This window comes from Girardinichthys multiradiatus, chromosome 10 (genome assembly GCF_021462225.1).
Source record: "Girardinichthys multiradiatus isolate DD_20200921_A chromosome 10, DD_fGirMul_XY1, whole genome shotgun sequence".
NCBI classification, from domain to species: domain Eukaryota; kingdom Metazoa; phylum Chordata; class Actinopteri; order Cyprinodontiformes; family Goodeidae; genus Girardinichthys; species Girardinichthys multiradiatus.
This window is the reverse complement of record NC_061803.1, coordinates 20,149,114-20,159,074: the sequence shown is the minus strand read 5'-3', so window position 1 is coordinate 20,159,074 and position 9,961 is coordinate 20,149,114. Positions and strand designations below refer to the sequence as shown.

The 9,961-nt window shown below is 39.6% G+C and overlaps 1 protein-coding gene across 1 annotated transcript; it reads right to left on the bottom strand.

Moving 5' to 3' along the window:
• Positions 1–2,046: 2,046 nt before the first annotated feature.
• On the bottom strand, positions 2,047–8,911 carry sost (sclerostin). The gene is made up of 2 exons (XM_047377410.1): positions 8,465–8,911; positions 2,047–3,723 (listed from the first exon to the last, which is right to left on the bottom strand). Exons 1-2 carry the CDS (start codon positions 8,730–8,732, stop codon positions 3,314–3,316), a joined length of 678 nt encoding a protein of 225 aa, XP_047233366.1. The 5' UTR covers positions 8,733–8,911; the 3' UTR covers positions 2,047–3,313.
• Between the last annotated feature and the right edge of the window lie 1,050 nt (positions 8,912–9,961).

The following is a 9,961-nucleotide window of genomic DNA, read 5'->3' as shown; positions in this document are numbered from 1 at the left end:
ATTATATACTGAACAAAAAAGTGTGAAACAACTGAAAATATGTCTTATATTCTAGGTTCTTCAAAATAGCCACCTTTTGCTTTGATTTCTGCTCCACACACTCTTGACATTCTGTTGATGAGCTTCAAGAGGTCGTCACCTGAAATGGTTTTCCAACAGTCTTGAAGGAGTTCCCAGAGATGCTTAGCACTTGTTGGCCCTTTTGCGTTCACTCTGCGGTCCAGCTCAACCCAAACCATCTCGATTGGGTTCAGGTCCGGTGACTGTGGAGGCCAGGTCATCTGGTGCAGCAACCCATCACTCTCCTTCTTGGTCAAATAGCCCTTACAAAGCCTGGAGGTGTGTTTGGGGTCATTGTCCTGTTGAAAAATAAATGATGGTCCAACTAAACGCAAACCGGATGGAATAGCATGCCGCTGTAAGATGCTGTGGTAACCATGCTGGTTCAGTATGCCTTCAATTTTAAATAAATCCCCAACAGTGTCACCAGAAAAGCACCCCCACACCATCACACCTCCTCCTCCATGCTTCACGGTGGGAACCAGGCAGGTAGGGTCCATCCGTTCACCTCTTCTTCGCCTCACAAAAACACGGTGGTTGGAACCAAAGATCTCAAACTTGGACTCATCAGACCAAAGCACAGATTTCCACTGCTCTAATGTCCATTCCTTGTGTTCTTTAGCCCAAACAAGTCTCTTCTGCTTGTTGCCTGTCCTCAGCAGTGGTTTCCTAGCAGCTATTTTACCATGAAGGCCTGATTCACACAGTCTCCTCTTAACAGTTGTTCTAGAGATGTGTCTGCTGCTAGAACTCTGTGTGGCATTGACCTGTTCTCTAATCTGAGCTGCTGTTAACCTGCGATTTCTGAGGCTGGTGACTCGGATGAACTTATTGTCCGCTGCAGAAGTGACTCTTGGTCTTCCTTTCCTGGGGCAGTCCTCATGTGAGACAGTTTATTTGTAGCGCTTGATGGTTTTTGCGACTGCACTTGGGGACACTTTCAAAGTTTTCCCAATTGTTCGGACTGACTGACCTTCATTTCTTACAGTAATGATGGCCACTCGTTTTTCTTTACTTAGCTGCTTTTTTCTTGCCATAATACAAATTCTAACAGTCTATTCAGTAGGACTATCAGCTGTATACCATATCCACCTCCTGCACAACACAACTGATGGTCCCAACCCCATTTATAAGGCTTGAAATCCCACTTATTAAACCTGACAGGGCACACCTGTGAAGTGAAAACCATTTCAGGTGACTACCTCTTGAAGCTCATCAACAGAATGCCAAGAGTGTGCGGAGCAGTAATCAAAGCAAAAGGTGGCTACTTTGAAGAACCTAGAATATAAGACATATTTTCAGTTGTTTCACACTTTTTTTTGTTCAGTATATAATTCCACGTGTTAATTCATAGTTTTGATGCCTTAAGTGTGAAGCTACAATATTCATAGTCATGAAAATAAAGAAAACTCTTTGAATGAGAAGGTGTGTCCAAACTTTTGGTCTGTACTGTACTCCTGGGGGCAATATGGAGAAGCCAATTCCCCTTAAAAGGTGTTGGCTGAAGGTTTTACTGTGACTCTCGAAGTCCCTAGATCTGCACCTTTTTCAACCACAATTTCCCCTTCCACTTAGCTGTCCATATTGTGCCTGGATGCAGCTTGGATGATGTCCCATTAGGAAATATTTTCATTTTCTGAGTAATTGAATTTTAGCTTTTTATTAACTGCAAGCCATAATTATCATAATTATCAAAAATAATTGCTGGAAATATGTCAGTGTGTGTAATAAATCTACATACTACTTTCACTTTCTAAATTGACAAACTAAAATAAAGAAACATTTTTGATGATATTCTAATTGAGGTGCACCTTCACTAACTACCCATATTCCTACTTTCCTATTCTTCTAACATCTTTCAGAAAACTGCTTCATCATTTGTAAAAAGAATTCTACTTACAACTCTATAATCCTTTCCACAAACTACAGATAAATGTAAAGCAATATGTTACTCCTTCAAACACAAAATAATACCAAACAGGCCAGTTTGTTGAAATATATCTGCCTTTACTTTTATTCATGTACTGTATAATCTTTTATTTTCTCTATCACACTATATGACAATTATGACTATCGGTTGCTACAAAAGATTGCATAAATAATTTAAATGTGGACATAAAAAATAAATATGCAGTTCATTCTTTTTTTAAAGAGTCCTTCTTTGGGTCCCTTCCCTCCATCCCAAGCGTGCAGATTTGTTATGTACAATCATGCTGAACCTACTTCAAGTTGCTATGTCAATGTATGTTTTGGGGAAAAACGCAGCCAACATTTGAAATTATGAAGAAATGTATGGGGAAAAACATTGCAGAGCTGAGAATTAGTAGGAATGTCGTCAATATTCTCTGAAAGTTCAGTTCAACTCGTAACACACTGGGCATAGCTGTTTCCTCTTCCTTCAGTACATTGAGAAACAAAGTCATTGTAAAAGATTTTGTTAGTCTTTGTCTGTTTCCTGCCTGGATTATTTACAGAGAGGAGTGGGGCTTTCTTGAATCTTGCTGGCTAGCACAACAGATGGATTCTGGCTCCATCCCTGCTCAGCTTGGCCCGGTGCAACAACATTCCAGTGTGGGTGTGATGGAGAGAGCTCTGCCCCTGTGTAACGCTTTCTGATGCCTCCTACACACCATGTGCACTTTCTTTCTGCATGACACCAGCCAGCAGAAACTAGTCATATGTAGAGGAAATTGCTTTGTTCGACTTAATCCTAACACAGGAATGAACTAAGAGTTACAGAAATGCCTAATGACCCCACCCCTCATCAATAGTGTCGAAGGTGATAAACTTTTGTTTCTTTTTCTCTTCTGACGCTGCTTTCCTAATTTTTAAGTAAAGAGCTGCTGTGATCGGCAGGTCTGTCTCAGGGCAACTTTCAGGGAACCTTTTAAAATCCCACAGCAACCCAGACACATCAGGAGATGGATTTCGGCCAGTTTAGAGAGAAGATGCTTCTCCGGAGCTTTAAACTGAGTTAGGTTCTGCTTCCGTTGGATATTTGTACAGATGGGGGTCGAGGATTTAGGGAAGTTTTCTTATTATCTTTACAAGCACTCTGTTTGAAAGGAAGATCTGACAGGTCATCTCCTGACCAGTCACTGCTGGCGCTGATCCATTATGTCATGCAAGGAATCAGACCAGAAATTAGCTTATTAATTCTTTCTCTTTGAGTTTTCTCTTGCATCCCTTCCCTCTATGAAGGAGATATGTTGGTTTATGAGTAACATGTATGAGTGTTCAGTCCTTGGCTGCTTTAGTATGCGTTGTCCAGCAGTGGCATGCTGTTGCTGCTCCGATCCTGTGACAAGCGATTGTGCTTCCTGTTGGGCTGCCTCTTTGGCACCTCCTTGGCAACCGACTGGTTGTGGTGGGGCCTGAACCGCTTGCACTTGCAGGAGGTGACCATGCGTATTTTATAAGTCCGAGCGTTGCCATTTGGGCACTGCAGCTGGACCCTTCGTGTCCTCGAGTGCGCCGGGATGCAACGGTAGTCTGCAGCGCTGTTCCTCCACCACTTCCCACGGACGATGGAGTTGGGCATGAGGTGTGCGGGGAGGCACTGGCCTGAGCAGAGCAGCTCCCGGATGGGTTTAGCACTGCGGCAGGATCCATCGGTGATGTAGCGAGTGGAACGCAGCTCCCTGCAGCTCATCTCGGAGACACCTGGGTGAAAAGAGTGGCACAGTTAGAACACACAGAGCCGACACAAGCAGAGAAAAGGACATCCTTGAAACCCTGAATATGAACTTTCTTGTGTCTTTATTCAATGGAATGATCACGTTTGTAACATGAAATGTGAAATCAGCTCCAGGCATTAGATATTTTTAATCTTAAAATATAGTTTGCCTATATTCCTTGATCTCTTAATGAGTCTAAAGAATGTGTTGTTTTTTTTTATGAGCTTTCTACTATGACGTATGTTTTCCCAAGACTGCTTCTGATTGGTAGATCAGCAACTCTAGACGACTCCTACCCCAAAAGCTCCTACTGCTTAGCAGCTGAGTTCTGAGACTCATACAGGGAGAAAGGGAACCATAGAACCGCAAAAAGCTTTGCCTAGCCAAGTCAGGACCAAGCTTGATGAACTTGTGAAATTCAGTTGTGCTAAATGTTTTGGCTTGCATTCTAAGCTTTGCTGCATTCATCATATTTAGTTTAATTCCTGCAAATGTTTTGCTTTTACTTCCTATCCAAACCAAAGACTGTCCAGCAAACTGAGCCAGAACTGACAGTCTTCTCCGATTGACCTTCCAGCCAGACTCAACAACTGTTAAAACCGAAGATAGCTGTTTCTCTAGCCGACAGAGGGTCAAAAGAGATGGAATCCTGGGGCAGATTCTGACGAGCGAGTTGATTCTGAAAAGTGAACAGCCCATCTGACACAAAAAGAAAAATTATTTTGAGGTTTGAGAATCAGTCGGCCAAAAAACGGTTTGGAAACTTTTGTATTCTTCACCACCTCTTCCCCAAAATAACATTGGATATTGGAACTCAAACTTCTTGGCAGTGAATCTCCCTTGTCTGAATTTATACAGAAAACTTTCCTTTTTTTACCAGGTAGCATTAGAGCTGAATTAGCTTTATTTCCTGTTTTTTTTTTACCTATTTAAATCATTAGAAAATGGTTGAATAACAATAAAGTGAATCCTGAAATACATTAGATAGCAGCTCCAGGGTTACTATCCCTATATTTCTCAATTAAAGTATAAGTATTTTGATTGAGGCTAATATTTACAGAGTTGGGGGTCATTCTTACTTTTGATAAGAGTATACAACCGATTATGATTACTGATTACTAATATTTTTTTACCCATTAACTTAGTTTAATCTCCTCATATCAACTTCCTTAGCTAAAAGGAGCAACTTCTACTTTGAAACGGTTGTTTCGGCCAATAACATCAGATCAAATTTTTTGCAGTGACTCATGGTCTGATCATTAGCTGACAACAGAGCCTGACAAAGAAACCCAGCTGGCAACAATAAACTGATAGCAAATCCAGACCAGAGGCCCATTAAACAGGTCAATCGAACCAAATGCAGGTCTGGGCTGGAAGAAAGAAAGAAAAAAAACTGGCATTTGGTTTTTTTCATCCTCAGGAAACGCATACGGCTCTGGAGGAGTAAACAGCTGTCTGGTTGTTTTAAGGCAACACTGTAAAAGCACTCTACAGTTTTCAATAAACTGGACTTCAGCCAGGCTGATCTGAGACATCACACTCTACATGTAATCCTATAATTGAGCCTCAGCTTTTATAACAGCCGCACGCACGAGTTACTGACCCGTATTTCTTTACAAGCAGAAGAACAGTTGATTCCGAAATGATACACTCAGAGAAGGATCTGTTCTCCTCCGTGGCTTTCTTTGAAAAAAGGCCCAACAAAGGATTTATGATTTTTTTTCTCACCATGATAACCTGATCTAGTGATATTCTATGTTTTGCTGCTCATGTACGATGCCTGCAGCAGTTTGCATTAAATACCCCCCCAAAAAACCGTCAGGTTGTTAATCAGATCTGTGCTCCATCCAGTCTAAGTCTTCCTCTTTCTTTAACTCTCCTCTTCAGTAAGTAGGGATGGGCCAGTCACTAATTTCAAGGCATAACAAGATTTTCACAAGTTGTGGCAAGAAAGTTTCCACTACATCGTTCCTGTGGTTTACAGTCGTTTTAATGAGATGCCACATGAAATTAAGGAGTGACTGCCATTTTCTCTCACTGTATGTAGCAGTGCCGTCCCTTCCCCACCTGTTGCTGCCCATAAATGGTTAGCTGGTTAAAGAAAGGCTGCTAAACATTTACCTTACCTAATATTACTAGTGGTAAGAAATATGAACAGTTATAGTGTGGAAACTAAAAATAGCAGCACCCATCACTCTAATTAAGGTTACACTGATTTGAGTGTTCTGATCGTTGTCTGATACAAGAAATGTAAAAACAGAACTACAGAACTAATCCATTGGATGCTTTTAATAAAAAAGTATGTATACATCATCTAAATTTCTCCAATTTTGTGTCATAACTGAAACAGTAGACCTTTTACATTCAAGTGAGTATAATAAACAAAAATACAGATATTTTTTCCATGCATTTTGCATTTGTAAAGAGAATGTGTAAAAAAATGGGTCAAGACATGTCAACATGTTTATTAAGTTCAACGAGGTAGAGGTCTAAAAAATGCTTATATTAAAAATGTATATGTTTTGGCTTTATAGCATTAAAAACCACAGCTCACAAGCTACGAGCGGCACATCTGTTAAATAGGGATGGGCCCATGTTGTTTTACTTTATCATTATCAAGGTAAAAAACATATGGTAAGAACTGAGATGCATACCCCAAAAACTGATGGTATGGTGTCGGACTGTTACTCATGCTGTGCTGTTGGAACATTTTTTTTTGTTTAGAGAAAATTATTAATACCATAATTATTGTAACTGATGTACTGATCTACTGATAATGGGAACGTTTTACATTCAAAGCAGTATTCATATTTGTGAGGCTCTGACTGTTTGCAGGGACTGATGAAATGCCACAAAAACTAATGAAATGTTAGTGCTTTTTAATCTACTTTTCTTTTGTTACTACAATAAATAACACAAAATATTTTGATAAAAATGCTTGCCAATCAACGGATATTTGTTTTACTCCATAAACAGCAGAGCAACAGAAAGGTCTGATATACGGTGCAAAGAGCACTAGAAAACTACTACAAAAACTTTTTTTGTTTGTTTGTTTGTTTTGCCTAGGTCTTTGTAGCGCAATCTGTGTAAATGTTACAGACCACATTGTTATAGCTATAATATTACATTAGATTAACAGATGTGAGAATAATTGTTTGTTTTCTGTTTAAGTATACGCAATTAGATAATGTTATATGTGTATTGTGTGGTATTTTTACTCAAAATTATGGCATGAAACTCTCATAGCAATGTCTGCCTATACTAATAGGTGAAAAAAGTGCATGACCCTGAGTGAGTTCATCTTTTAGAGAGGACTGAGGGAAGCCAGGCAGCAGTTAAAACCTCTGTCGCGACCCCAAATGAACCACAAGTAGCCATCCGAGGACTTAATTCAAGAGACAGATAACAAAAGTTGTCCAGAATGTTTGTTTTTCCCTCTGGGAAGTCCTTAATATTTGCATACTTGCTAAAAAAATAAAATAAAATAAATAAATAAACAGAATTTCTAAGTGTTTGAATTTGTTTGAGTGTTATTTTTCATCCTCAAAGAAAAGAATTATTTACACAAATTAATTCCTTAATTCCTCCTTCTTCTAATCTCATCAGTCGCCTCCTCTGAGCTCCATTGAGAGGCCATGGTTAGGCAACAACTGCTGCACCACCCAGCTTGAATCTATGATCCCTTTATCACAACATACAGCTTCTCCTAACCACGGGTGGGAATCATTCCCAAAAGCAGTGTTGCGTTTAAAAAGCAATTTCTAAAACCCCTCCACAAAGACATTCCCTGCTGCAGAACAAACTTTGGTGTTTTTCTTATTTGGAGAACATGTTGTTGCAATCAAACAGTCATGGAGCAAGTAGAGCTTGACTAATAGTATAAAGAGAGACGGAAACAACCTGGAAGACAATGTGATGTCTTTATGAACACTCAGTTTCAGACTGTGTGGAGGAAAGGAACCACAACAATGTAAGTGTGAGCCGCACTCATCACATTCATCCTTTGGTTTTACACTCACACTGACACACACAGCACAGAGCTTTTGCTGATCAGTAAGATGGTGAGAAAATGAGACAGAACTTGAAGTTGTGATTAGACAACAGATCCCAGTGTGCTTGAAGAGCCCTCGTTTTTCCACATACAGAAATTTCAGTATAATTAATCATTTTAAAGTCTTTTGTCTTTCTTAGTTGGAGCCACAAAATTTACAAAATATGGACACATTCCAAAAATAATGTATGAATAATATTCTGTTATAAGAATTATAGAGATAAGAGGACAAGCTTTAAATGACTGCAATATTTATTTATGAATGTATTTATTTATAATAGCCTAATTATTTCCTTCCTAGCATGCCAATTCTGACATAACAGCATTATAAAACGTCTAAAATTCTGTCATGGCTTTTAGTTTTGATACATTCACCCCCAAGATTGAAGTGACTCCCTTCTGGCCACCTCTTTGAAAACTCTCTGGAGGCGCCTGTGTATTTGAGGTAAAATTGAAAGGTTCTTCTAACTTTTAAACGCTTAAAATCTTCTAAAATAATTTAATAATTTAACACATTAATGTAAGAGGGTTGTTTCCATGTAAACTGAGTTATGCGCATAAGCCTCGCCTCAACATTTTTGATTAATTGAATTTTGACTGTACATACATACAAACATATATATATATATATATATATATATATATATATACAAACTAGCTTAAAGAGAATACCTACTGTAAGAAGTTGAACTTGAAGTTGAAGTTCTTCCTCCGTTTTTCGCCCTGTTATTCAGAGTGTTGTTGTTATTATTGTTATTGTTGTTGTTGTTTGAGGTCTGCAGGATCGCCTCATAAGGTGGCCGTGCATTTTCCCTCCGGTTCGGTGAAATCTCGGTTGCACCGTTCCTTATTTCCTTCCAGCCCTTGGCGGCCGCGCAGCATCCCTGCAGCCGGAGCAGCAGGAGCGCCGAACTGGAGACGATGAGGGCCACAGACACCTGCATTGCTGCTCGGACACAACTAAATTCAAACTTCCTTAGAAATAAAAATTAAAACTTCACACACACACGTGAGCACACACATACACACACGCACCAAAGAGCTGCGCACTGGTCCAGGTTAGTCACCTCCAGTCTCTAGTGTGAGAAGCGTGCGCGGTTTTGGAGCTTCGACGTTGGTTCTTGTTCGGGGCTGACAATTAAAGCTCACTCAGGGTGGAAGGTGGGAGGGGCTGAACCTAGGCTCTTCATTCACGAGGGAGGAGAAGGGTGCGCGGGGGAGGGGGGTCCGGTGAGTGCGCAGAGGAACATAGGAGAGGGAAAGTAAAGGTGAGGAAAAATAGGCAAAGTTAGAGGTCATAGAAGATGAGAGAAGTACAAATGAAAAATACATGGGAAAGAATAGGGAGCAGAGACGTGAAAAGAAGGAGACTGACGAGGATCTGTAGAGTGAGACATTTCTTTGTTGTTGTTGGCGTTAACAGCACCAATGCATCTTAACACATCCCTGTGCATTACGCTTCTCAAAAAGCATTTTTAAAAGGTGATTTATTTTGGACTTTATCTTCCAAAGCTGCAGCATGCTCTTCACACTCTCCCAGACACCCTTCACCCTGTCCCCTTTTCTAAAATCTGATTACACAAATGAATCCTTCATCTGCTGCGTTAATAATTCCACCTCATCCCAGCTCTCAACAGACGCATTACATGTAATCAGATGTTCAGCTCCAAAAACTCTCATCAGGGCCTTGTTGTTTTAATGTGGTCATCAACTCCTACAACACATCAACAAGAGCTGTTTACAAGACATGAGCTCTTTTTACTTAAGAAACCGGATTCCTGCTTGGATTGCGGACTGATAGCTTCTGGCATTCTCTGATAGTCCCTCTGAATTGATGAGGACTGACTAATAAGGACTCACATTCTAACACTGCCCTCTTGAGGGAGAATCCAGATGCTGATTCCCTTTATTTCAATGGAATGCCGTTTAGGGGCTATAATGTAATAAATAAATTAATCATTAGATAATTACGTATTGTCATGATTTAAATGGACTCGGAAAGAAACATGATCAATAAGAAAACAAATTAAATAAATGTATCACTAATTATTTTCATGTATTGATAACCTATTAAGTAAATATTCCATTATTTACATTAATTACTGAAAGTTTAAGTTGAATGTCAAAATCATATAGAATTGTTTTAGTTTTTGTTTAATAAGTTTAAGAAGTT

What these genes read in the sequence shown, in the direction of transcription:
- sost (XM_047377410.1), bottom strand. Translation starts at nt 8,732, where the DNA reads ATGCAGGTGTCTGTGGCCCTCATCGTCTCCAGTTCGGCGCTCCTGCTG. An exon ending in TTCAAGTTCAACTTCTTACA is followed by an intron (nt 3,724 to 8,464) that starts GTAGGTATTCTC and finishes CTTTTCACCCAG; the next exon opens with GTGTCTCCGAGATGAGCTGC.